This window comes from Hirundo rustica, chromosome 2 (assembly GCF_015227805.2).
Source record: "Hirundo rustica isolate bHirRus1 chromosome 2, bHirRus1.pri.v3, whole genome shotgun sequence".
Taxonomy (NCBI): Eukaryota; Metazoa; Chordata; class Aves; order Passeriformes; family Hirundinidae; genus Hirundo; species Hirundo rustica.
The window spans coordinates 101,672,165-101,699,273 of NC_053451.1; the positions used below are offsets into that span (position 1 = coordinate 101,672,165).

General features: G+C 43.1%; 1 protein-coding gene across 5 annotated transcripts; it reads right to left on the reverse strand.

Moving 5' to 3' along the window:
• Nucleotides 1-9,889: 9,889 nt before the first annotated feature.
• Nucleotides 9,890-25,569, reverse strand: ASB9 (ankyrin repeat and SOCS box containing 9). Of its 5 annotated transcripts, XM_040056805.1 has the most exons (8): nucleotides 25,190-25,569; nucleotides 20,597-20,676; nucleotides 19,302-19,409; nucleotides 18,208-18,358; nucleotides 17,499-17,633; nucleotides 15,954-16,145; nucleotides 12,636-12,802; nucleotides 9,890-11,477 (listed from the first exon to the last, which is right to left on the reverse strand). In XM_040056805.1, exons 1-7 carry the CDS (start codon nucleotides 25,281-25,283, stop codon nucleotides 12,678-12,680), a joined length of 885 nt encoding a protein of 294 aa, XP_039912739.1. In that variant the 5' UTR covers nucleotides 25,284-25,569; the 3' UTR covers nucleotides 9,890-11,477; nucleotides 12,636-12,677. The 5 variants fall into 5 exon arrangements, 3 of the variants coding, with proteins under 3 accessions (XP_039912739.1, XP_039912741.1, XP_039912740.1); XM_040056807.2 differs by lacking the exon at nucleotides 20,597-20,676 and having other exon boundaries at nucleotides 9,948-11,477; nucleotides 19,302-19,384; nucleotides 25,190-25,547; XM_040056806.2 differs by lacking the exon at nucleotides 20,597-20,676 and having other exon boundaries at nucleotides 9,948-11,477; nucleotides 25,190-25,547.
• Nucleotides 25,570-27,109: the final 1,540 nt, after the last annotated feature.

Consider the following 27,109-nt stretch of genomic DNA (forward strand, 5'->3'; position numbering starts at 1 on the left):
CCCTAGTTTGTAATGGGAAATTGACCTTGAAGTCTCAATGTACAGTTCTTGAGTTCTCTTTAGTATTTTGCCTCCTTATTGCCATTGTTGCAGAGTGATGGACCAGCCCATAATTGTCTGTTTTGCCAAAAGCAGAGAATTCAAAAACAGTAGCGGGTGCAAGCACTGCAAGGTGCTTCATACCTCAAATATCTCATGTTTCCTGATAAATTGCAAAGGAAACCTTTGAAGACTGCTATTAAGTGCAAATTTTGGAAATTCCCTTCTGCCTTTGCCTTAGTGGGCATTATCTAATGAATGTCTCACAGGAAGAGAAAGTAAAAACTCATCCCACCTTTTGGAACAACCTCATGCATCATACTTACCTAAATACAGATCAATTTCCAAAGTGGTTATCAGCAGAGGAACCAGAGTGACTCACAATTTGCCTTTGGGGATGCCATCTTCAAGAGTCTCTTTCATGACTGGACATCTTACACAATCAGTCTTTTTCCTACAAAGGATGCCCTCCAGATAAGGTGTTACTCAGCAAGCTCTTACATCCCACAGGATGACTCAGATCTCAAACTGCTTAGGGAGCCCAAACTTCTCAGCAGTAATGATGTCACCTTTTTGCCAGGGACAAGAAGAAATAATAGAAGGAAAACGTGGACACAAGGCTACTGAGATAATCAATATGTTTTTAAGTTCTACCTCCTCAACCACTAAAGCATCTCCCTGTGCAATTTCAGGTAATATCAAGGACAGTTGTTTGGAGAGAGGAGACCATGTTAATTCTTTTGTTGCCCAGATAGCACTCTTCTGGTTTTTGAAGATAGGTGCAGTGTCAGCAATTCTCCAGTTGACAGACTTCTATTTATCCTTGATAGAAGTCTTAGAATTTATGATGGTGAGTATTCCAGCCTCTTAAGGTGGAGGTGATCTGCCCCCCTGACATGAGGACATGGATGTCTCTGAACATAGAAATCACCTTAGCCCAAGTGTTTTTTCATGTCAAAACCACAGAGAAGATGAGAAATGAGCCAAGGATAAAGAAGGGGAGGGACTGTGGGTCATTAAATAGGGAGTTGAGATTCTCCTGCCCTTCTCTGTGAAGAGCTGTGGCAAGCGCTTAGATCAACTCACCCAGCCAGGCAGGCACTGGGACCCAGTCACCCTCAGGGATGGTCTCCCTTAGGAAAAGACCAAGTTCTAGGAGACATAACTATGATGTCAGCTTTGGCTATTAGTGGTGGGAAGGTTGGTGGACTTCGCCTGAATACTACTGTGAAAGCCAGCACCAGTGTTTCATGACCCCTATTCTTTCCTTTAAGTCTATTTTTTTTTTTTAACACACATGAAGCAAGACAAATAATTTGAAATAATTTCTTCTTTTTTTTCTCCTTTTTTAATGCATATCGTACTTACCCAACTAATTACAATCAAAACAACTAAAGCTTCATGAGGAATCCCTACAAATCTGGGCAGTGCTAGGATTAATGCTGTCCCTTCAGCTTCAGTTCAGTCTCCTTAGACCTATGAATCCAGCTGTGGTCTTTAACTGTAGGATAGCTTTTTTTCCCCTAGATCCTGCATTGTCACGGCAGACAGGTGTGGAACAGTGTGTTTCCCTCTCATTGCTCAGTGTGTTGGCACTCTGCCTCATTCATCATGGGCTATTCAAAGCATGTCTGGGTGATGTTATTAATTTCATCCAGAGCTTTTCTTTAGGGCTGATCACTGCTGTGACAAAAACATTAGTCAATGCTTTGTTGCAGCTCCTCAGCAAGGAGTCTCTGCTGTACAATCAAGGAGCATAGCCACAGCAAGATTCCTAATTTTGGATGCCCATTTGAGGTTTATGGTATAATTTTCTTCCATAACTGTTTGAAGTTACATAACACTGTAGATATTTAATATGCAGCTGGTTTTCATTTCAGCTATAACTGTGAGAAAGTTATTGATAATCAAACTAGATGTAGAGAAAATACATCCAGTATGGCTGCTTCTTTTTAATGCCACATTTATGTACCTCGCCTGGCAGAGTGCACAGAGCAGTTGGTAAAGGCAATGCAAGACACCCTTCTCCAGGACCGCCTACGTATTTTCACTTCTTTTCTCTGGGAGAAGCATGGTATCCAATAATTTATGAAACAAAACGGCCAGATTGTTCTGATTCCTTTAACAGCACTCTGACACCCTTTCCTTGCTTACCCACCTATTAGATAAATAAGATTACAAAACCTTTGAACCCTTTAGATAGGCAAGGGCTGTGAACAATATCCTATGATTCTCAGTGTTGCTGGAATAACATTTACAGTCTGACCATCTGATTATCCTGCTGTTCCAGGCGTACACAAATCATCATCCTGCCTCTTTGGTGGGTGAGATTCAGGTAAATACTACCTCTACTTTGTAACCCACTTCCCCCTTACGAAAAAGACATCCAGTCACACTGGTTTGAAGGAAGAAAAAGTATTTTCTAGTCTGGTCCCTGATGTTGGCAATGTGTGGAGCAGAAACCCAGTTGTGCTGTGCTGCCCAGATGTTGTTCAGCCTTAGTAATGCCAAATAAGCCATGGGCTTCTTTTTAGCAATTATGAAACACCTGGAGGGAATCCTTGACTCCAGTCTCATTGTGCACTGCCTTTGCATATGGAAGAGATGCTGCCATGCAAGTGCAGGTGTGTGACTCCAAACCCTCAGGTCACGCACACATTCGAGGAAAGAGGTCCCCTGTAGCCATGGAAGCTGTCTATGGGGCAGCCAGGAACTACCAGGACATGGAGGGTACACTTCCACACCTTGCACTGTGGAGTAAGAGGAATGTGGGGATTTCTTTGAAACTAATTAAAGAGGTGTGTTTGAAAATGCAGCAGGATTTCATAAGGTAGTGTATATGCCACTACACTAAGGGATGGCACCCGTGAGACCACAGAGCCTCTCCCTCACACTCTGGCCCAAATAAAATTTCTGTACTATGGCATCTGAATAGCTTTGAGGATCTGGTTGTCAAGGGAATTTTTGTGACAGTGTCATTTGGAATGTCAAGGACAGCTATCAAAAATTACAGGGTCTTTTTTTTGTGTGTGTGTGGGGGGGGGTTGTTTGTTTGTTTGTTTTGCTTTGTTTTTGTTTTTGTTTTGGGTTTTTTTGTTTTTTTTGTCCTGGATGTGGATGCAAAAGTACCTTTGAGCCAATGTATAATTCTCAGCTTTGTGAAGGTTTTTTCCTTATTTTTTAAGGGTTTTTGGTAGGGTTTTTTTTTGTTTTGTTTTGTTTGTTGGTTTGGGGTTTTTTTAATCTGCCTTTTGCTTTCAAAAGTGTTTTCAAATTCCCTCAACAGTGTTCACATTCATGCCTCATACTTGTGTGGTGCTTTAAAAATACTAATGCTAGCAGTCACCCTTCATGAGATGAAGGTTACATAAATGCCTCTTAAGTAACTACAAAATGCTGCAAACAAAGAGCTCCAAGTTTTTCCCTAATGAATGTTTCTTTAGAGATTCAGAAGCTGATATTTTACTGAACTTGTTCTGCCTGTGGACAATCATAATAGCTCTCAAAAAAGTAATCCACACCAAAGCTTTATAGCTCAAAGCAGAAAGCTGCAGGAAATTAGCTTTATTTTGCTGGTAATGGAAAGAGGCAAAATCCTGCAGTAACTTAACTGTTGTGGGTTATTTTTTTTTTTCATTTTTTAAATGATTGAAAGAGATTAATAAAATTCAGGGGACAGAATGAACTTGCACTTCCTATGAACATGAAAGGGCACTGAATCTTAACAGCAGATTTCTGTGATAGCCATAAAGCAGAATTTAATGAAATTGCTTCAGAGAAATGCAGCAATAAATACAAGTAATGAACCAGCAAAAGAAGCCAAGAGGCAAGGTGCTTCCATAGATATGAGTCAATAAGTGCATTAGTGAAAGGAACAATGGGATCTTGGAGAGAAAATTGCTTAAAATTATCAGAAATGAGAAGAGTGTCAATTTGTACAAAATGCCACCAAAACCCTCTTCTTTTTTATTTTTCCCTCTGGATATATTTGAATAGCTGCACTTCAACCGAAGTCTGGAAAGGCCAAAATGGCAGTTAAGCAACTATGTTTTTACTGTCAGCTAAAACATCTTCAAAGTCTGATGTGTGATATGAAGCTAAGTTTCCACATCTCATGCACTGTTTTACCAACCAGCACACAAAATACAGCTCTGCTGAAAAACCAGCGGTCTCAGGGTGATCATAACTGGAGTGCAACTGGATCAAAATATGCATCAGTTTGAGAGGAGGCCCATATTAAATGAACCAGTAGCTCTCCAGTGTTTGCATCATTCCCCTCTCACAGAGGCATTCCAGAGGCACACAGGCGGTAGAGAGCAAAGCAGATCACAGGTCTCCTTACTTCGTGGCTTTTGTGGAGCCAAAAGAGATGGGTGAAGGAGTTGTGCACCCCATGTATTTACACCTCCTAGCTGCAATTTGCAGAACAGGAGTAGCACAAACTCATCAAGTTTGCGATGCCATTCCTACCCCCTAATGTTTTACTCACTGATAGTTGCAATTTTCTAGGCAGCTCCTGTAGAAGATTCAAAGAAATGGGAGCACTGTTGAAGTAGCTGCCTCCATTTGTGCAAAGGCAAACGCACATCTCTGGGCAGTCTCCTGGATGTCTCACCAAATCACCTTACCTGCAAGGATGTGTGAAAGGCTGCCATGATAACTCACAGCATGTATTACACTGAGGAGTATGCAGGCAGTATGTGAAGGCATTTATTTCTAAGACATGGAGCTGAATTAGATTGTCACATGCAATGCATATGGCTCCTGGGCTGCAGACTGTGGGAAGTGAGCACAGAAATAAGACATTTCCCTGAAAACAGAGTCACTGCACAGCATGGGGGCACAGACATGGCAAGTCCTGGCTGTGATACCAAACGGCTTTGTAAAGTTCTCTGCTACATGATTTTTAGAAGACTCCAAGGATCACTCTTACCCAAAATAAATTGTGGGAAATACTCTTCCTTAGAGCTGCTGTCTAGAAAGTGATAACAGCCAGCCTGTGAAATTAGGAAGCCAGCAACGGTAATTATTTCCCTAGAAGAGAGAAGGGGTTTTGAAAGGCATTATACACCAGTAAGCACTCATTCTGGAAAATGAGAAAAATTTCTGTTTCTAATTGGTTAATTATATGTAATTTCAGTAGGTACGGATGTTCCATTTTCTGGAACCGATCTTTTTTCTGTCGAGTGCTAATGGAGGTTAGAAGGAAAATATATTAAGCAAGCTGCTATGTAAAAAACTGAGCAGACCCCTCAAAGGCTGGAAGTGCTTCAGGGTGCCTCTAATTACAGGCCACTGACAACCAGTGACTGAGAGCGCTTATGTTCATATTTTTCAGATTTTTCCTGTGCTTTCTTTGCAGATTGTATAAATGGTAAAAAACCATTAGATATGGGAAAAAAAAAAAAAAAAAAAAAGAAAAAGAAAAAGACTAGAGACAAGAATTAAGTACGTTATTTAACCTATCAGTTAAGACAAAATCTGGGCATTGTATGCATTCTGTCACTTTCAGACAATCGATGTAGAAAGGCTGGGCAGTAAGTAGGACAGTAAAAAAGAAAAGTTGCACCACTCGCAGATGGAAATGGCAATGATGGGAAATTCCTTGTCTCGTGTGAGCCGGAGGTTGCGGTCACTCCCAGCACCGCGTCTTTTCCAGCTCGTTTTTTTTTCACCGATTATTCCTCCGGCGAAGCCCTTCTGCAGAGCTGCGTGCCGGCGGTACCATCTGCCGGCTGAGGCCGGCACTGCCCGCGGAGCGGAGCGGAGCGCAGGGGCGCGGGGCCGGTAGCGCCAGACGGCCGCTTTCCTGCCGCCGCCTCCCCGCCCGGGAGGGCTCACTGCGCCGGGGAACGGGCTGCGGAGGCACAAACCTGTCCAGTTACTCCTGGCCCGTGTGTCTCAATGTTCTTTCAGTCCTGGTTCATAGGGTTTGGAGAATTTGGGGTTTGGTAGTTGGGTTTTTTTTTTTTTTTTTTTTTTTTTTTTTTTTTTTTTTTTTTTGTTTTGTTTTGTTTTGTTTTTTTTTCATGCTTAAAAGAAATGCCTTGCCTGTTCACTTTTCAGCTGTCCAGGCACGTGGAATAACAGACGAAAAGTCCAGACTGTGCACAGGGATCAGCACAGCACTTTTTTCATCTCAGGGGAAAAAAAAAAAAATTCTCTGTGCCGTGTCCTTTGTTGAAGCTTTGCACATAGCAGTACCTCTTTAGTACAGGATAGGCATTAAAAACAATTATGGTATTTTTATGAAATAACTCAAAGTAGAGAGCATATGCAAAATGCCTTCAGGAACTGAGCTCAGGGTGTTTTCATTAGGTATTTCTTTTGGACTAAGATGTCTGACTACATGAGCCAAAAACAGACAAGTATCTCAAAAGAGTAAAGGACATTCAGGGAAAGAAGCCAGAAGCATTAGGTATCTCTGAGCTCTGGCTTTTCTTTTCTGTGATGGTTTTTTTGTTGTTTGTTTTGGGGTTTTTTTAGGGGGGTGTGTTTTTTACAGACAGAATCACCATATTTTGGTCACCTAGGTCTTTGTCCATGGGGTGGCTGAAGAAGCTGAGAGTCTGTTGTGGGAGAAAGAGAAGCTAAGAGGAAGGGATGAGAGATTGGACAATCAAGGGAGTAATGAGGAGAGATTAAGAAATAATACCTCATTTTCTTAGGTAAAATTAATTGGAAGCTCTTGTAGAAGAAAGAGGGAGGGGATTAGGCATACAAAAGATGTGTGATGGATTAACAGATCTCTTGCCATGCCCATGGGTGTCACGGATGCAGAGAATTTGCATGGCTACCCAGATGTGCGGGCCCTGAGGGCACCACCAGCACTCAGTGCCCTATGGCAGCCCCCTGGAACTCCCCCTGCCCCAGACCCATGACCCCATTTCAGCCACCCATGGCTCCAGTCCCTGCCCAGGGATGCCCTAACCCAAACACCTGGTCTTACGCTCTCATGTGCTGAGGGCACAATCAGTGAGCAAATATTAGTGAACTGAAGTACAGTCTTGCTGGGTAAATTAGGTGAGAGGAAAGCTTAGATTCACCAAAACGGAGGACGATATAGCTCCAAAGCACCAAAGACAGCAAATACAGAGAAAGAATTTATTTCATTCTTGTAGGTAATCTGAACTTGCTTCCAACACCTCTAATGAACATGTCCCAGTAGCCCAGCTGGTAGATAATATTTTTCATGTTTTCTTCTGTTCCTGCAAGAAAAATGAGCAATTTCCTTGACTTGGATTGAACAGTTTGAGGTTATGTTTGTTTGTTTTCTAGCCTGAGAAATAATAAAAGTAATTATAGCTTGAAAACGAGAAAAAGATACTTCTTAACTTTTGCTCTGTGAGAAAAAGGTTCTGTTTAGGGCTGAAAAAAAGACTGGGATCTGTGGACAAAACGACCCCCTTCTAGTGGTCAGTGAACAAAGAGACTGAGCTGGTACTTCCAGAACTGGAGCAGTGCTCCATCCTTTCTATGGGATAAGTGAATAGAAATAATCCCACTGAAATCAGGCTGTGCTCACACCTTGTGCTCACCATTATGATTATCTGAGGAGCAGAAATGCACTGGTCACCTATTCTGAACTGATGGGTATCAATGGAGTTATCTCAGAAAGGCATGTCCGTAGTCCTCACTGAAGAGACTTGGAAAGGCAGAGGTTCTGCTTACCAACTGGTAGGAAGGATTATATATAAAGAGTTGGAAGGAACAAAGAGTTTGTCAGTCTCAGTCCCCATGCTCTGACAGAGGGTGAAAAATCTGAGTCAAGCACAGGGGTGATGCTCCTTCAGAGAGGCCTGGAGAGAGCAAAGCAGCTGCCAGGAGCTTTTCCCCATGCAGAAATTCTCGACACCAACTCTTCCATTTTGGTACAATTATTTAACCAGAGAAAAAAAAATTAAACTCCCTTTCTTCAAAATAAGGTAATAAAAAGTGCAGTCTGGATGACAATGAGACAAACCTATACTTGTCCTATTCATAACATCTTTCCAAGGTCTGTATGAACCTCTGTGATTCAGAGTCAACGCTTTCATGAGACAGAGAGCTGCTACTGCTGCATTTTACAGACCACAGAAAGAAAAGCCCCAGGGATTTCAAAAGCCATAGACTCAGCAGAGACTCCACAGTTTAATTTGTGAAGTGAGACAGCTGACAGATTACAAACTCAATTTTACTGCACAGTCACTAAAGCCATGAATGTAGTGCTGTGCCACTTGAATCAGTGATGATTAATGAGTTTCAAGACCTTTAAAAGTGCAAAGGGAAGTAGTTCAGAAAGGAAAGGCTTCACCGGGCACAGAAGAGAAGACCTTGTTGCAGGGCGACATGAGCCAGGTATTCTCCAGCATGAGGCTGGGATGGAGTAAGGGTTACTGTGTTGAATGATCCAAGAATTTGAAACATTTCCCTGTCCAGCAATAGTTCACTGATGTCATTTTAAAGAAAAGCGGACTCCCCTAGGTATCCTAGAGAGCAGTTTTGCATCAAGTGTTGCCTGCTGCATGAAAGTGAGTATCCCTTGGAGCAGTGAGCTGGGCAATGTGTCAAGGAATGACAAATAATTGCTCAATATGCATAGAAATAACTCCTGGGAATTTTTATCCAAAGCCAGCAGGATTCAGGCTGGAACTGCAGAGTAAGGCAACCTCCATTTTGACAAATACAGTGCATGTGTTAAGCAAGAGAATGTGGATTCAGGAGCATCAAGTCTCAGACCCGTGATTCTCAAGAACATGAGTCTGATGGGAATTGAGCATATTCCATATTAGGCATAAAAGTACTCTTTTTCACCACTAATCTACTATTTTTCATCCAGTCTGTCCCATTTTGTTAGGGTAGTAAAGTAAAATTTATTTCCTTCTCAGTCATCTTGAAAAGAACTCATGTCAGTGGACAGGCAAGAGGACAGTCTCTGAATATGCTCCAAAGCTGTATGTTTTACATCTACTAGATTTGTGTGTCTGTAGTTTCCCGTTAAGAGAAAATATAAAACAAGAAATGGACAGGACAGCTGTGGACCTTTGCACACAACAGCAGAAAGAAGAGCTGTGTCCTGGGATGTGATTGATCCCACCTAGCAACTGCAAGGATTTATTGCATCAGACACACTTCAATAAAAGAAAAAATAATTGTTTTGCGTAAATTCATTTTCTTTTGTTGTTTTCAGTTCCAGTTTCTATAAGCAGCTCTCTATCCATCAGAAAAAACATCTTGAAAAGCAATTTTCTGGCACTGCCCTTGCTCTTTGAGCTGGTCTTTGTGGGCAGGGACCCTCAGAGATGGAACTAACTGAGAGGGAATGACTGTCCTTCCACACCTCCCCAGCCCAACAGCGCACACAAGGGCACTGACAGACACCTGCTGCACTCCCGACCACACAGGGACCTCCACACTCTCACTTCCAGTAAAGAGATCCTGCTGGGTACAAACACACAATAGCACCAGAACATTGCATGTGCCTTCTGCTTAGTTGCAGGAGAAATAAATTTATGCAAAGCAGTTAAAAAAAAAAAAAGCCCACAACAACAGGCTGAAGACAATGACCGTCTAAATTTCCATCTTTTCCTGCCTTGTGGAATCTGTCTCCTTTTCACTAACCCTCAAGTGAGCAAAGAAGGAATTTCAGGAGTCCAGCTCTACATTAAAACATCAACAAAACATATGATTTGCACAGTATTTTCATTCTAGTCTCATCTTAACTATAGTTTTATTTGAAGGAAATATTCTGTTCACTACCTGCCTGCATGTGGGATTGCAAGAAATTAGAATTCAAAGCTCCATAGTATCAGTCAATCCACAAAATTAGGGCTATCATTTAAAAACTGAATGAAAACAAACAAACAAGCCAAAGAGTATAAACTATTTATTTCAGAGAAAATATCCTACAAAATCGTGGCTTAACTACCATTAAACTGTTAACATAAAAATAGGAAAGAATCTGATAAAATATATTCCTGACAATCATTTAAGTCCTGCATTACATTTTAAATGGTTTCAAATACAGAAAAAATCCAAACCTCACCTATAATGAGCTTATTCAGTTTGCATCTTGTACTTATTACAGTTTATAACTGGGTAAGTGTTGATGCATAAAGCTGTAATTCACCAGTGTTGACCACAATTTCTATGAAAATAAATAAGTAAACACACGGAGATGATACAAGCTGAGCATACAGAATTCATCCTAATTACACTTGGGCAGAGAAATTCAAGTAAACAGTCATACCATGAAATTTGCATAAGAAAAGCAAACTAGAAGCAACACCCTCACCTGGTTCTCAGAGCAGTTTCCTCCTGGTATTATCATTACTCTTCTAAACCCGTTGGCTGAAGTTACAAAATAAGATGCCTAAAGGCAAAAGTAAAATTAGCACATACAAAAATGTTTCTTCATCATCTAGAATATAATGGGATGGATCTCCAGCCTTGCACTGTGTCACCAAAGCAGGGATTCTTCTCAATTTAATGTCCAGAAGTTAAGCACAAGGTTCATTGTCCATTCCTTGCCTGTTCAATGCAGATTCAGCTTAACCAAGACACTGATTTTACAAAAAGATACTTTTCCCTTCCACGATACCTGCTTTCATTCAACCTTTGTGAATACAGATGTCTACTTTTCTTCCTGGGCATGAGGGAAACCACACAGAAGGCCATCTTAAACCAGACAGTTAATTTTTACATGGCTCAAACATGTGTGATGAATTGGGTCAGGTAAGTGACACATTCCCAAGTGTCTCTATCACCAGAGCAGTTAGAGACCAAACTGTGCTTGTCATTTAATCACATTAGGGTACAATTTAGTGTCCCACAAACCCAACAGAACTGTGGTGTGTTTGGTCAGCACAAAGGAATCAAACCATCACACTGGATACCAATAGCCAGCAGTCACGTTGTGCAGACAAGGATTTGAATTGTGATTTGCATAAAATACCAGCATCCAGGTACCATTTGATCTCTCCTCTCTAACCTCCCACTTGCACAAGGCAGGCTGACACTGCTCACACTGGCACACTGGTGAACACCAAAATCAGCTTTCACGTATTTGAAGGCTGCCAGTCTCACTTCGGAGATGAGGACTCTGTATCTCTCATTGCTGGTGTTGGTAATGTCATCAGTTTTTGCACTCCCAGCCCACTCTTACGGAGTCTCCACAGAGAAGTGAAAAAGGATCTCCAGAAGCACCGAAGGGTGTGGCTGCCCCTTCAGCTCAGGGGTGACACGGCAGCCCTTCAGGGAGCTGGGCATGCTGCTGCTCCCAGGTGATGCAGATGCACTTTGGTTTACAACTCAAAAGGAAAGGTGCAACGGGAAGAAGAGCTGGAGTCTCAGCATCCTTGCTCCCACATGTATCAGGCAGCTGATATCCCCAGGGGAGCACCCAAGTGAGCAGAGAGGGGTCACAACTGCACTGTGGTTTGTGGCAGCAGGACCCATTTCTGAAAGGGAAAGAAAAATGCCCAGTGTTAACATTTAACTGGAAATATTTGTTCTTATGACCTCAGTGGAATAAGAACTACGTACAGCATACAGTGAGTCAACTGCTCAGCAACTGAGCAGGGGGCAGTAACTGTTTTTTAAATTTGGAATGGATTTTAATTTCATTGTTTGTTTTATGACAACACATTAGAGGCATTATTATTATCCCTCCCACAGAAAATGCTATGAATGAGGCAGCAACTCTCCCAGAAAAAAAGACTATCTCACTTAGTATTTTCTTGGGTGGAGAAGGGCTGTAGAAGCTTGTTTTTCTGATGCACACTGAAAATGCATGCTTAGGAAATATCACCTAATTTTCAGGGCAGAAGAGGGGAGCACTCAGTGCCTGCTCTGATAGCTTGTCTGTGTGCTTGGAAAATAACATGCTACAAGGAGAAGATGAGGTAGCTCTAAAGTGTAACTCTTCTATGTCTCAAAGCATGAGGAGTAATTGCCTTTAACAGATGATTAAAACCTTTTGCCCCGCTATTATTGCACTGTAGGGAGCTGCCAGCAGCAGTGACCTATTTGCTGGCACGGCAGAAATGCTTGTTTCAGATGCTGGCCTAAATGCAGATGATTGTTGGTTGGTGCTTACCTGTCCGCAGTGTGATAGCCTTAGAAAAGAAATCATTTCTGCCAGAGGGCCTTCCTTGCTTGGCAAGTGGGTTCAGTGGGGTTCCCTCCCCTCACTCGTGGTGGTGTGGGCACAGCCCTCACAAGTGACAGGCACGTGAGCACTGCTCACAGTGAAAGCTCTCTGTAAAGCGCACATGAAATGCTCTTACTGCTGCGCTGGGATATGTGCTTTCCTTGCAAGGGGTTGTCAACCACAAAGCCTCTGAAACTGTGCCAGGGAATCAAGTGATCTATTTTTAAATGTTTTGCTAATTTTCTGTGCTTTCAAGGGGGCTCTCACATCATATTTCCAAGCTTCACCATGAAGCAACGCAGGATCGCCTCTTTCCGAAAGGATTTGGTGGGGGCGATGGCAGTGAGGACTGAGCGAGTTGGTCAGGCCTGTGCATCTTCAACCTGGGCTTTACTGGAGACCAAACACTGCCACAAATTATCACTGCAAACACCGGGAACACTAGTGATGAAGAAAGTCAACAAACCTTGCTGTCTTATTAAAGGCACCGTTTTGAACATGAAAGGGCTCAAATGTGGAGAAGAAAATGTTTCAGCTCGTCTGGGAGGAGAAGTCCAGTTATTTTTTGGTGCTGCTTGTATCCAAAGCACCTCCTGATGCACAGGCGGCACAGCTGCATCAAGGACAGTGGCCCTGGAGAAAGATCCAGGGAAGAGGTTACACACATGGCTTTATAATGCCAAGGCTATAAACCTGAAACAGCAGCTGAGCAACCCACCTCTTGCAACCCACCTCTCACCAGGTTTTCGCACTCAGCAGTGAAAAGCCAAACCTGCATCCCCCAAAGGACACCTGCCCACCTGCAATCCAGTCCATGCCTAGTCACTCTGTCATTACTCAACTGCCATCAGCAGCATCAGCCTTTCCCCTTTAAGCTGTACAAATGTTTGTAATGTCTGAGAAGAGATGATTGATGCTACTTTAAAAGCCCTTCCCTCCTCTCACTCACCCAGTGAGATCAAAGTTTACAGTACACTGCTTTCTTAAGGCATATTTCATAACAAAGAAAATATTTCACACAAAGAAAAAAAAAAAACACTATATGGCCTTTTATTTAAACCTTCCATGTTAACCAGTCCCATATTGATAGATGGGAGCCCTGTTGAAGAATCTTTGTCACTTCATAAAAAAATATAATTCTAATAGCATTATACACTTGTTTGGGTCACTTATCCTCTCCAGGAAGAGGACTATCCTATGTGAAGTTTTACCTGTGGCACCTGTCAGTGTTCAACCCTCCAGAGCATCCTTTGCATGGGGTGACAAGTGTGTAGGGTGGCAGGGGCTGTGGGAGGGCAGGTAAGAAGATGGGCACCAACGGGGGTCTTGGATGCAGGGAGTGGGGAGGACATGGGAAGGGGCACTGCAGAAGGTGAGAGGGAGGTGAGTCAGCTGGGAAGGGACAGTTTAGGTGCCCTCCCTCCTACAGAGCAGAGAGAAGGAAGGGAGGCAACAAAAATGGGGTGAGATGGCAGCTTTGACCAGCTTTTCAGAGAGACTTCCCTCCTGCAGGACACCACATTTCCAGCAGCTCTGCAAGGCTGAAAGCTGCTGTGCCATCACAAGGGCCGTGCAAAGGGCTGCACCCTTCTGCTAGGAGCCAGTATAAGCGTTGTCACCCTGTTCTTGGGTACAAAACAAGGCAAGCTGGTTTAACTATTGCACTATCACATTGCATTTGTGTTCGACTCTGATCCCACAGATAAATGCTTTGCCTGCAAACATCTCACTAAAAAACACAAAAGCTCCAATTAAAAGAAAAACAACCAAACCCAAAACATGAAGACTTATCAAAACACAAGCAGTGACACTACACTGGAAAATATTTTGCAAACACAAGCACACTCTTCAACAACACAGTACATTTTTGGAGCATTCACTAATTTTCCCACCCACGCACAGGACTGTCCCTGAGATGTAAGGAGGGTATGGGATGGTCCAGCAGCATGGTGAACTGCTAGGAAGGGAACAACCACATGTACTACCCCTGCTCTGGGCCGGTCCTGAGAGGGTGACTGGGTCAGCAGGCTCACCAACTCATCTCTGGTGGCCAAACACACTCCCTGCAGCCTGCCTGGCCATGGGCTGCAGGGCTCCAGCAGCTGGGGTGTGGGGGGAGAGGAGCCTTGCATGGGAGCAGGGCAGGAGAGCAGCTTTTGCCCCACTCTCCTAGGCTGCAATTGCTCAGCCAGCCAAAGAAGCCAGACATCAGCTGTCCACAGGCGTGACCCCATGCAGAGAAGGGCACATTGGAGAACATCAGAAAAACCACTATTCCACAGGAGAATTCCTTTCAGGCATTTATTGTTTCTGATTTTGATTGCTGAATTTCACTTAGAAAAGTTCCTCACTGCCCATGCTGTCAGCTCAGCCTCAGCAGTGTTTCCAGGCCAGCTCCACAGGGCGTGCCTGAAATGTTTTTCTATCTCAAATAAACAGGACACATGCGGTGCCACGGGAGTCAGGAATCAAATGCAGCAGGGACTGGAACTCAAAAAGATCATTGCTCTGTGTGCCACAGATTAGGCTGGGAAACCAAATACCCGTTGCTCATGCATGACATGCATAGCAGAGGTGTTTCTACGCCACTTTCACGTTAATATTTTAAGCAGGGTCTGATTCATTATTTTGTCATTCCAATTTTACCTGTGTAAATATTTCTATGGCAACAATCTCATCAACATGTAACTGGCATGGACCCCACCATCACCGATTTGTTCAAAACAATGAAAATCCAGATTATTTAGTAATGTTTATAGTTTGCTGGCTGAATGAGAAAAATCTAAAGAAGACAAGTATAAAAATGAGTAGACACTAGAGATATTATTCTAATTTCCCTCAATAATAACAAGTAACATTTCTATCTGTACTTCATTAAAGATTTCATAATCAATAAAATAAAATAAATTTACCTGAACTATTTAATTTACAATTAGGAAATGGACTCTTCCTAAAATTTAAGCTTATGGTTTGATACTGCTGTTATTATTCAACACATAATATTGGTCTTTAGAGAAAGTCTAGTGTATAAATGAATATAAATATGTAATTCCATATATCATTCCTGTGCAATTTTCCCTAATGTCCAAAATAAAAAAAATCACATAGCCTTTCATTTTAAAGATATTTTTGCATCTATGTAAATCTTGGACCAAGTATAAAGGTAAAGGGCAAAGAATTAGAAAACAAGTTCTTCAATATACTTTTCTTAGTATTACATGCCTTAAAATTTTTGTGGTTGGAAATCTCCATTTATGCATTTATGCTCAGATACATAAACCTGACCATCTACTGTATAACCAGAGATCCCAAATCTCATCCTCATTATCTAGCCTCAATTCCCATTAGAGGTGATTTGCTGAATTTGTCAGCACACTCTAGAACCCTCCCGGGTGTACTGCTGTCTGACACAAGGGAACTGAGAGATTCTCACTAAATTCAAAGTTTTAGGTAATGAAAAAAGCTACCATTAATTTCTAAGGAGTCTTTTGCTTATTAGCTTAGGTTTATTCACTTTAAACTTTATTTTGTATTATATGGCAAGCTCCATATGATTGCTTTCTGATGCAGTAGATTCAAAATCTGGAGGTTCAGGAAGAGTTATTTTTCTTACCATTATCTCTGTTAGTGCACCACTATATTCTGGCACTTGAACAATGTTCTTGTGTCAGCAAACGGAGGCAACCTCAGTTATTCCCAGTTTCCTAGCGCTAGCAGCCTGGAATAGCACAGCCTTGTGCAATAGTCTGTGCGGGCTTTCCCTAAAACAAGTTCTAAGGGGCACCTTCTCTCTGCAGGAAGAGCTGGCCCACAGGGCAGCCCGGTGGAACCAGCTCCACTGGCCTCTTGTTTTCAGCATTCTTCACCCAAATGTCTGCTCCAAAATCCATCAGCAGCTTCACCAGCTCCACACTGCAACTCCTGGCAGCCGTGTGCAGAGGGGAGTCCAGGCCCTTGCCGCTGTTCACGTCTGCTCCTGAACAAGAAGAGAGGGCAAAGAAAAACGACAACGAACAATGACTAAACTAAACTATTTTCATTCACTGCACTAGCTGCTACTTCTCTGAATAACACACAAGTGCTGTAGAGATGGACTCCCTTACGCCAGGGCTTGATGCTACAATTTGCACAAGCACAACTCTCACTGGCTGAAGAGTGGGGTTGTGACTAAGAAAATGATCCTGGACTAAGAAAATGATCCTGGAGGAATGGTGCATGGGGAAGTCCTTCACCCACAGGCCAGCCCAGGGATATCTTGAAGGAAGACAAAGGTGCAGTTCCACCTATGGCCCAGCTCTGCTTCCCATCCCTTAAAATAAACACAGGACTTCAACATGCTCTGTACTGGAGCTGGTGGGATTTCCAAATGCCAAAGTATGTGTAAGGGAAAAAATGCGAGGATGGGAAAGTTCTAGAGGTCCTTGGTAGAAGAGGGCAAAACCACCCCCAGTGAGAGTTCCTCCATTCGCTACCCTGGATTAATGGCTCCTAAAACATCCTAAGAAAGGTGAGCTGCAGAACTAATTCAAAACTATAATGTCTTTATAATACACATTCCCATATACAGGAGGCAGCAGAAAAAAATTATGAGGAAAAAGAAAATAGTTGCCAAACATTTAATATTTAGATTTGACTTCTTCCCAAGAAAGGTCATTGTACTAAACAGTGACAGACTTAAAAGATGATATATATGATTTTTGCTTGTTTTTTCTACAGTAGCTTTGTTGGTCCATCGTTTTTGTACCAGCTATGTGGCTACTTTAGGTTATATCACCCCTTTGGCTAGAAGACCTGTACTACTGTAGATAACAAGAAATGGTTTTGTGTAATTATCCAAGCTTATTCATTAGACTTACAGCTAGATTTGTGTGATGCAAAGGATATAGTGCTGAACCTTCTTCCGTGGTAGAAAGGTCTCAAACTTTTTATGAACTCATTGGAAATTAAAAACATATTTGCAGAAATACTATGTAAAAGTGGCTGAGTCAATTGTTTTGGGTAAAGAGGAGATTAAAAAAAAAAAAAATGAAATTTCTTCCTGTCCACCTCAAGTAACTGCAGCATCACATGCATATACACTGGAAAGGATAGCTTGTTCCAGGCACAATGAGCCATGTGAAATCCAGGATCACTCATCACTTTTTTGGGAGCTGTCAAACTGAATTCCTGGGTCAAGAAGACCCTGATCACCTTGCTGCCACATTAAACCAGGGCTGCTATTAGGACTGAGACTTCCAAAGCATGAGCTCCTCCAAATCTTTGGTGCAAAGATAATCCAAAGACAGATGCTGCAGGCAACGAAAGCACACCATTCTTTTTTTGTTTTTACCTGACTCAAGCAGCTTCTTGGCACAGTTCAGTTGCTGGTTCTCACATGCTACATAAAGAGGAGTACCCAGGTGCTTGATGTTGTGATCTATATTTACCCCACGGGACGCAAGCAGTTCAACACATTGCACATGACCTTAAAAGAGATAAAGGAAGAGTCAACTCACAGAGATCAGGCTCTTTTTTCCAGCAAATTCTCTGTTGCAGCAGTGTAGTTTGGCCAAGATTCAACGTTTTGTCAAGAGGTAATACTTTCATCCACTCCAATGGATCCAGCCAGCAAAACAGAAGCTGAAAAGCCATATTCAGCAAAACAGGCTAAAGCCTCACAGGCTAAAGCCCTCACATTTTATCTGACTTATTTCAGATGTCTACTGAAGATGAGATGAATCACTCCATGTTTCTCTCCACTCCTTTTGAAGATAGCCATATATCTCCCTCAAATGTCCAAATTGTGAGCAGCTGACTTGAACAATGCATTCCCTTCCAGGTGTCATGATGTGAACTCCAAGGATCTGACAGCTGAGCTGACCTGACCTGCCCTGCCCTTAATGAGCAACAGGGGTGGGAAGAACTGCACCCCTCATAATGAGAACAATTAGCAAGGCAATCTACATGACACAAACCAAGAAAATTATCTTCTCTCTCTCCCCTCCACTTCCACATGTTGCTAGCAACATGGAAAGGAGGGCTGATGCCTGTGGGGTTACCTCTCTTAGCAGCTTCGTGGATGGGGGATGCCAGGTCACAGGGTGGTTGTAGGCTGGCTCCATGCTCCAGCAGTAAATTCAAGCAAGCCACACTGCCACTGACACAAGTGTTGAACAGTGGTGTGTGCCAGTCAACAGTCACTCCGTTCACCTGGGGTAAAATAACACAATCCGGCAAGTTTTTTTATCTTCTTGGTATTTCAGAATTGATGATAACTAACCAGTTTCTCAGCAGAAAATAGGGGTTTTGATATTTTTTATTTAATTCCATGCCAGAACTCCCCAGTGCTTCTGAAGACTACATCTTTTCATTAAAATGATCATTAAAAAAGTATTTTTTTTTTAATTGCCCCCAAGTCTCTCCTACTGAAAAAAAAAAAAAGGAAAAAAAAAAAAAATTCATCAGGGCCACTCCAGGGTCTTTCAGGACTACCAAGATAAATGTATATGCATTTCTCAGTTATCTTAGCTGAAACACACCTACCCATGGCACCCTCCTGAAACAGTCAATTCTTGGCTAAAAATGTGCAGTCCTTCCTTATTTTTTAATTGTTTTTTCTTAATTTTAAACTGAAAAGTAATATCTGGTAATGTATGTATGTATGAATTTTCTTATTCATTATAATTTTGACATTAGCTTGAAAAGCAGTGGCCATGAGACACCCATTCACGATTTTACTTGCATCTTGTTTCCACTTTCTTCCCATTTTATTGTCAGTTGATCCTAACATTCCTATGCCTCTACTTAAGGCTCTGCATAGCTCTGCATATTGATACAAGCAAGATTAATGTGTGCATAAAATAAAACACACCCTTAACTGCTGCAGGATTATAAACACTTTTCAAGATGAACTTCCCCTTGTTCTTGTGAAAGATGAAAACATTTAATCCTCATCTAAAGAACAGTAAAAACTGCTGCTTATAGCTGTGCTTTTTGGATTGCTTTGTTAGGAAACGCATTTCATAAGTACCTTAAGCAGAGCTAAGTACAGAGTGTAAATGACAGGGATACTCTGCCATGACATCATGTAGCATTAAAGTGTGCTAATATAACATACTAACACTAGACACAGGTCTGTCCATCACATACTCACCTGAGCACCATGTTTTAACAAGACACTGGCACAAGCAGCATGACCCCCCAGGCAGGCTTCATGGAGAGGAGACACCTGGTCTGCTGTAACAAGATTGACATCATTCCCCTGATAAGATAATGGAAAATACCATTAAAACCAACTACTAAAACACCCATACCACAACCAACAATTAAAAAAAAAAAAAACCGCAAACCAAAAACAAACCCCAAAACCTTATTTAAAAGCTTTATGTAACTAGACCTTCCTCAACTGCCTGGAGCTATTCATCTCAAAAAGCAAGCAGATGAAGGGGTGAAGAGGCTGTGATGTTTTGGCTGGAGTGGACACTGGCACAGCGTACCCGAGGTCATGCCCTGTACACACTGAGAGCCAGCACGGAGAGCTTAGTGGACTGTCCAGTGGGACAGTACATCCTGTTAGGAACTCAGCGTGATTTGGCTTCTACGACACTGTGGATAGCAAAATCTGAAATAAAAGAAAATGATAAAAAACTGCTACTAGAGTTCTTGTCAGGGTCACGACTGCTGCGGTTTCCTTCCACTGCTCAAGCCAAGCCTTCTGACCTTCTACCCACTGAGTCTGTGGTTGTTTGACTGGGTTGAAAACCCTGAAATGCTCTTGAAGTATTTTCTGCTCTTTGCCTCGAGGCAATCACTGAAGGAAAGAAATGCATTAGAAACATTGGCTGGATTCTACAAGATCATCTGTTTCTATCAATCTTGGTGCTCCAGAAGACTAAGCTGCAAGAGTCTCCAATGCCCCTTCCCTTTCCATCAACTCCTTCACAGCCTAAACCCAGGGATTTTGAAGAAACAAAGCAGTGAGGTTCAGAAATCACTTCTACCTATCCCTGACCTTCTGGAGTGGGACCAGGGCCTTAGGATACGCTCAGGCACTCCAGAAACAGATGTCTGGGTGACTGAATTGAAGCCTCAAGCAGACCCATGACTGGGTCCAGAGTTGGCCCTCAGCTGGGGCACCAAAAACTGCTCACAGGAGCTGCAGAGGAGCTGCCCTCGGCCATCCAGAGATTTCAGTGACCAGCATCCCATTACCCCTGCCAAAGGCAAGGCATCATCCAGGATAGTTCAGTACATCATCAAATTAGTGCACAAAGCTTGTGCCGAGCTGGAACTGATTGTAGAAAAAAAAAAAAAGCCTGTTGCACGCAGATTTCACTGTGGCCTGGTTAACACGATTTTCTCACCATGGAAGCTTCAGAGTAAAGCACAGACTGCATTCATCCACTGAACAAACCCTGCAGAGACCACAAGGACCCAATGGAGAGGTACCTGTTCAATGAGCTTCTTCAGAGAAAGCAGACGCCCATGGATAGAGGCCTCATGTAAAGGAGACCAGTCTGAAACAAAGTCTGCATAAAAACAAAGACAGGAAAAAGGCTAAAATTCTATTTCATTAGCATACTTTACTTCAACTGTGTGACCTCCCTTCTACTTTATTTGAGTTGCCAAGGTTTCTTTGGAGCAGATGCTGTGAGGGAGACAGACAAGAAGATGGTTTCTCTCTGGGTGCATTTTTAACTCATCCAATGTTTGCACTGCACAGCTGTGTTCCCTTTCAAAAGACAGGAGAGGGATTTGCAGAACATCAAGCAGCTCTGGCTGAGCTTGTCCCTCTCTCTGAATTATTTCCAGGGCCTTTTTTTTTTTTTTTTTTCCCCCACAAACTTATTACGTTTTACCAATTATCTCAAAAGGAATATGTTTTGAAGAGGGTTTGGCTGATCAGTCATTTACCCCTGTTCAGAACTGGACTAGAGTCAACAACACTTGGCAAGAGAAGAGACCAAAGTACAAGGAGGCAAACTGTGCTACCTGTTGATTCCATCTTTCAGCTTTCAGTGTCTGGTGTGAGTGGTTCATTTTAAGTAATAGCTGTGGTCTCTGCATTGTTGAAACCACAAACTGAGGTACAGCACATATACATTGTGCAAATATTAATAGAGGGAGATCTTCAGCACTACAGATTTCATGGCTCAGAGCCAACTGACAGCAATAATCCTCTGGGAGATATTTACATCCCAGCATTCAAAACCCAGTATCTGCTCTATGTCAATGTCCCAGGTTCCCCCTGGGAAGGAAGGGAAGCCTTTACAGAGGGCACTTCACACAGCTTCCTGTGGAAAGACATTTTGCTGCTCTCTGGATACATCCCATTCTCTTTCCACTAACTACAGAGAAAACTCCAGTATCAAGTTGCTGGCTGAGTTGCTGAAGTTCTCAGGAACTGTAACAGAGCACATGCATGGAATGGAATCCCTAACAGTGGGAAGACTGCCTTCAGCAAAAAAAACTAATAAGCCACTAGAGTCCTTTACAATAATGTTTACACATAAGCTGATGATCATAAAGGTTTTAAATGGAAAGAAGGTATATTTGGGCCAGACATAAAAATGAGGTGGTGAAATAATGGAACAGGTTGCCTAGAGAGGTGGTAAATGTCCCATTCCTGGAAAGATTCAAGGTCAAGTTGGATGGGGCTCTGAGCAACCTGGTCTAGTGGAAGGTGTTCCTGCTCATTGGAGGGGTATTGGATGAGAGAACCGTTAAAGGACCCTTCCAATCTAAACCTGGATATGAGTCTATGCATTAGCTTTTAAAGAAATTTGTATTTTTTGTTATCAGCATTATTTAAGCTCTGCCTGCCTCCTTCTATGTTCCACAGTCTGCATCCCACAACAGTTGCACAGTTTCATTAGGTTCCCAAACATCCCTGGGCTTTAGCAAATGGACAGCCAATTCTGGAAACTGGGGTTCTGGTTCATAAGAAGAGCAAAACTAAGCCACAATTATTAAAGCACAGTACTATTAACTCACTAAAACGGCTTTGCTCTAAGTGATGTGTGTCAAATTGATGCTCATGTGACTGTGCTGCTGTTCCTGCTGATCCTGCTTGTGTTACAGTCAGCTGTGTTTGAGGGTATGTAAAAAGCCTTTCCCCCCATTTAGAAACTAATGCCATTGCCTAAATTGCATGAGTTGTAAGGGAAGTATGTTTATAGAAACTCTAAAAATCTAGACTGAAGTACAAGTTTTTTGAGCTGCAACTTGAACTTTTTTTGGCCGCGTACCTGTACCAACCTGTGCGTTGTACCAGCTTGTTGTATCATCATGTCAGAATTCTGGTTACTAAGAGGGACATATCCATGTGAGGATTTTATCCATTCAGTCCTTGCTTGAGAAAAGACAGGTTTCTACTGAAACTCTAAAAAGAGCCAGCCATCTGTGGACTGGGCATTAGCTTGCAATTTTCTAAGTCTTAACAGTGAATTAAAAGCTTGACTACATGAGCATCAAAAATAAATGTCAGAGAAAAATAAAAGAAATATGTGCTAACACATAATCTATCTGTGAGTTCTGTAACTGAGAGAAACTGAGAGTTTTATTCGAGGTGGAAGTAAAGTCCTATGGAGGCCTATGGAGTCCATCACAGCAGCCTTGGATACCTTGGGAAGAGTGGTACTGAATGCCTGACAGAGGACTAACTGCGATGGCGTAATTCCAGATCTGCTGCCATGAACTGCACAGCCCCAGGCTGATGTCTCTCCTGCCCTATCTCCATCTGCAGCAAACACCTCTAACCTGAAGCAAGGCCAGGGAGACAAGCCCCCTGGAAGGGATGGCAAATTTCCCCAGTTTCTTGACGCAGGGCATCACTTTCTGGCAAATAACAATATTTCTATCTTCTGCCTGCTCCAGGCTGGAACTCATTTTTCTTGCCTGGAAGAGGAGAAAGGCTGCTGTGGATTTCCATGTCTCACTGCTCTCTTCTACACTTCACAGGAGGCACACTGTCAGAATATAAAAGACCTGTATTGTACTTAATTAAGGCCTAAGCAAATGTCAGCTCCAGCTGACCAAGGGCCTTCAAAATCCTGAACTAGTGACTTTTGTGCTCAATACACTCTGCCCACCAGAGCTGCACACGAAGTAGCAAGGCCGGTGTATGTGAGGGGACACAGCTGTGTTCAGTGCATGTACCACCACTGCAACAAGGATTCATGACTGTCAAAATTATGTACAACTGCTCTTTCACAAAGAAACAAGATAATTAGTTCAAATTTGAAATTTACCCACACCTTAGGCCACAGGGAGGCTGAGCCAAACCCCAGAAGACCAGCATCTACACATCCAAATCCCACTGGCTTTCAGTGGCTTTGGGCCACCTCACTCCCCTTCCACTGCAGAAAACTCCAGCCAGCCCAGAGGTGACATTAAACCTCTGGTCACATCTGCATTGCCATCACTCAGGCACGTGACACTGGCAGGGTGGTGTATACAGAGGGAGCCTTGCAGCAATAACCATGCACACATGCAAATTCTGACGGCTCCCTGCGCACAAGAGAGCTCTCACAGGACCTTTCCAGAGCACTGGATTTTGTGGTGATGGCTGAAGCAACTTCTTCCAACCTCTGACCATGTGAGGGCAATGCACCCTCTGTGCCTGTCCCCAGGCTGGTTTCCTTCCATGCCTCTCACACACACTGCAGCTTGAAAGGGGCTCTGAAGTCCTCCAGTGAAGGTACGCTCTTGCATTCATATTTGCAGATATAAAATCTTATGGCATTATATAGAACGAATATATTTTATATATTACAAATGAGTTTTTTCCTACTCAAAGGCTGTCCCTTAAAGTCTGTGATCTACATAGCCTAAGCCAGATACATTGCCACTGCAAACTGCCAGCAGAGGTCATTGACTCTGCTAAGGAACAGGCAGACACAAAAGGAACGGACTAAACTCTGATTTTCAAAGGACCAAATGATCAGCGTCCAGCACTGTGCCATGTGGGATTCCCTCCTTCTACCCTCCATTTTACTGGAGCTCATCTCCAGTGTGGACTGGTCCTATTCACATCGTTAATAATATCACTATGCCTTCCCTCTCACCCCAGTCTCAGGCTGTACATATGCGACACATATAAGGATGGGCAGGCTACACTGCAGACAGACTGGTCAGACTTGCATTTTGGTTTTATGGTCTTAATTTTCAATTTGGTATTAATGGAAACATCCTGAACAGCCCAGGAAAGGAGCAAGGACAGCACAAAGTCACATTTTCTGAATTTGCCCCATTCCTCCTGCACTCACCATTAGCTGAAGGAGTAACTTCACAGTAACAGAGCTACATGGAACACGTCCAGCTAAGGATATGCTTGTCTTTTTTTTACCATGTCATATTTTCTATGGCTCTGGGCCAGACACAGAGCAAAGACCAGAGTGAGGCCATTTGTCTGAGCAACTGCTCACTATTATGTGTCCACAACAGCATTGGTCACAACAATGCCACTGCAGAAGAACCCAGTAGGTTCAGGCCAAACAACACTTAGGTCTGTTCATCTTAAAGACAAGGAGAAAGGTTAAAAGACAAAGGAAGAAGGAAAAGACATAAGATAAGACAAAAATGAAAAGGAAAAATTAAAATAACCAAAAGAAAGGAGGCAGGAAAAAAAAGAAAGTAAGGGGGAAGGGAATGAAAAGAAAGAAAAGGAGAAGGAGATGAGAAGAAGAAAGAGAGAAAAAGAAGAATTGAGCCAGTGCTGAGCTTCCTGCTGGCAATAATTTAAGTCAAGCATGCCACATTTCAACTTATTTGCAGCGCACTGCACTCCAAGTGCTGCATTTGTTTCTGCTTGCACAAAACGCAGTACAAAATCAACTACTCTTTCCTATGCTACAAATGAAAAACCACCAAAATTTCAGTACCAAACAGAAGCAGCTTTTTGAAATGGCCTCAGAAGTCCAAAGGCACGGGGGTGTTTTGCGGGCCTGTCCTGAAGCAGGAGGCGGGGAGCAGCAGGCACCGCAGCCCGCCCGCGCCCCCGGCAGCGCGCAGAGCCGCGGCACGCAGGGGCGCGTCACTTACCCCTCGGCAGCGGGTCGGATGGAGCCGCGGCAGACACCGCGCCTCCAGCTGCTTGCAGTTTGCTGGCATTTTGATTAGTTCTCTCATCATCCATCTCAGCCCCGTCTGCCCGACCGCTGTTTTTTCACTTTGTGGTTGGTTTGCGGAGTTCAAATTCCATGGTCCCCGGCGAGCCCCCAGCGGCCGGAGTGATCTCTGGAACAGACTCTGCACGCATGAGCCCAGCGGAGCCTGCAGCAGCCCGGGACGTGGTGCCGGCAGCTCTCTGCGCAGAAACCCGAGTACCTGGGCTGGGATTTAGCTCCGGGGCTGCCCTGCTCGGCGGCCAGCGATCCAGCCAAGCGAGAGATGTGCCTGATGTCACATCCTCTCCAACGCCCAATCGGGGCGCCCGCCGTTCCCTTTTTTATCAGGAAGGAAATTCTCAGTTTGCCAAAAAAAAAAAAAAAAAAAAAAAAAAAAAAAAAAGACAGAAAAGAGCCAGTTGAACTAGTTGAGCGGACTGTGCGTGCAGGGGAGGCGCAGAGAGCGCCGGCAGAGCAGGCACAGCTCTGCCGCTGCCCGGCGCCGAGCGCTGCCCGCCCGCGCAGGGAGCCGCGGCTGTGCGGAGAGGAAGCTGCAGCGGGGGCTCGTGTGCCTTCGCCCTGTCCGGCTCAGGTCGCTGAGTGGCAATCGCACCAGCAGTCTGGTACCGAAACAGCGTCCTTCTACTTGTAAGCAGTTTCTCAGCCTAAACAAACCGTCACAAACCAAACAGCATTAAAAAAAAAAAAAAAAAAAAAAGTCATTATTGTTTCAGGAGGACCTCTGCCTCATTTCTCTGGGTCTGTTTTCCAAAAGTTCTGTGCTCACAGATCATCTCTGTTTGCGCTATTTTCCTTCCCAACTTAGTATCATTTACAAGCGCAAAATCCTTTTTCTGACGCAGAATATTTGCCCATTTGTGCAAGTAGGCAGAACTTCCATATAAATTCTAAACCATGTAATGTTTTTCCTTTTTTTTTTTTTTTTTTTTCCCTATATGGGTACTAGAGAAAAATGTTTGTGTATTTAGGGATTCAAAGTTGTTAATACTAGTCTAATTCTGATCCCAACTCAGCCAAACCTAAGGAACTTGATTTTAATTTTATTTCTCTTTGTAATGTATGCAAGAGATCTGGAATCATATTTAGGGTCTTTTTGTCCATATCTTTAAAAATAATGATTTATATTAAAAGATGCAAACAGCAGCTGAACATCATCCACAGACCTTGACAGCAGGGAATCTGTGACAGCAATCTGGGCACAGGGGAGGACAGGGCCAGCCCTTTCCATGGCTCTCCCTGCTGAATGCAGCATGACCTCCCATGCTGGATGTAAGCTGACACTTTGATCTGCTTGGAAATTATATTTGTGTCTTAGCCATTTCCACACTAAAACTGTTGTGGGAATTTTTTTTTTTTTTTTTTTTTTTTTTTTTTGAGGACTGACGTAAAAGGAATGGAAAAACAATTTTTCTCCCTTAGTGTTGCTCGAGTTTAGAGGCTAGGTTGCCACATCTTGTGTATGATCATATCTACAGCAGATCTAGTATTAAAAACTGTGGCAAGAATTCCACCACCAAAAGGAATCAGCATATGCATGCAAATGTGGAAGCTCAGAGCTGTGTTGTCATATTCTCTGATGACCAAGAAGATAAATGCAGTAATGACCAGCAAGATTGAGTGCCTCAGGAAGTTTGCAGGTGACATGAATTTGAATGGTGCAGTTGACACTCCTTTAAGGGCAGGATGCCATCCAGGTGACCCTGGACAAACCTGAGGAGTGGGCCCATGAGAACCTCATGAAGTTCAACAAGTGCAAGTGCAAAGTGCTGCACCTGAGTCAGGGCAATCTCAGACATGAGCACAGACTGGGAGAAGTTGTCATTGAGAGCAGCCC

What these genes read in the sequence shown, in the direction of transcription:
- ASB9 (XM_040056805.1), bottom strand. Translation starts at nt 25,283, where the DNA reads ATGGATGATGAGAGAACTAATCAAAATGCCAGCAAACTGCAAGCAGCT. An exon ending in CAAGAAGCTGCTTGAGTCAG is followed by an intron (nt 16,146 to 17,498) that starts GTAAAAACAAAA and finishes CTTCTTGTTCAG; the next exon opens with GAGCAGACGTGAACAGCGGC. An exon ending in GCTCTTCCTGCAGAGAGAAG is followed by an intron (nt 12,803 to 15,953) that starts GTGCCCCTTAGA and finishes ATCTTTCTCCAG; the next exon opens with GGCCACTGTCCTTGATGCAG.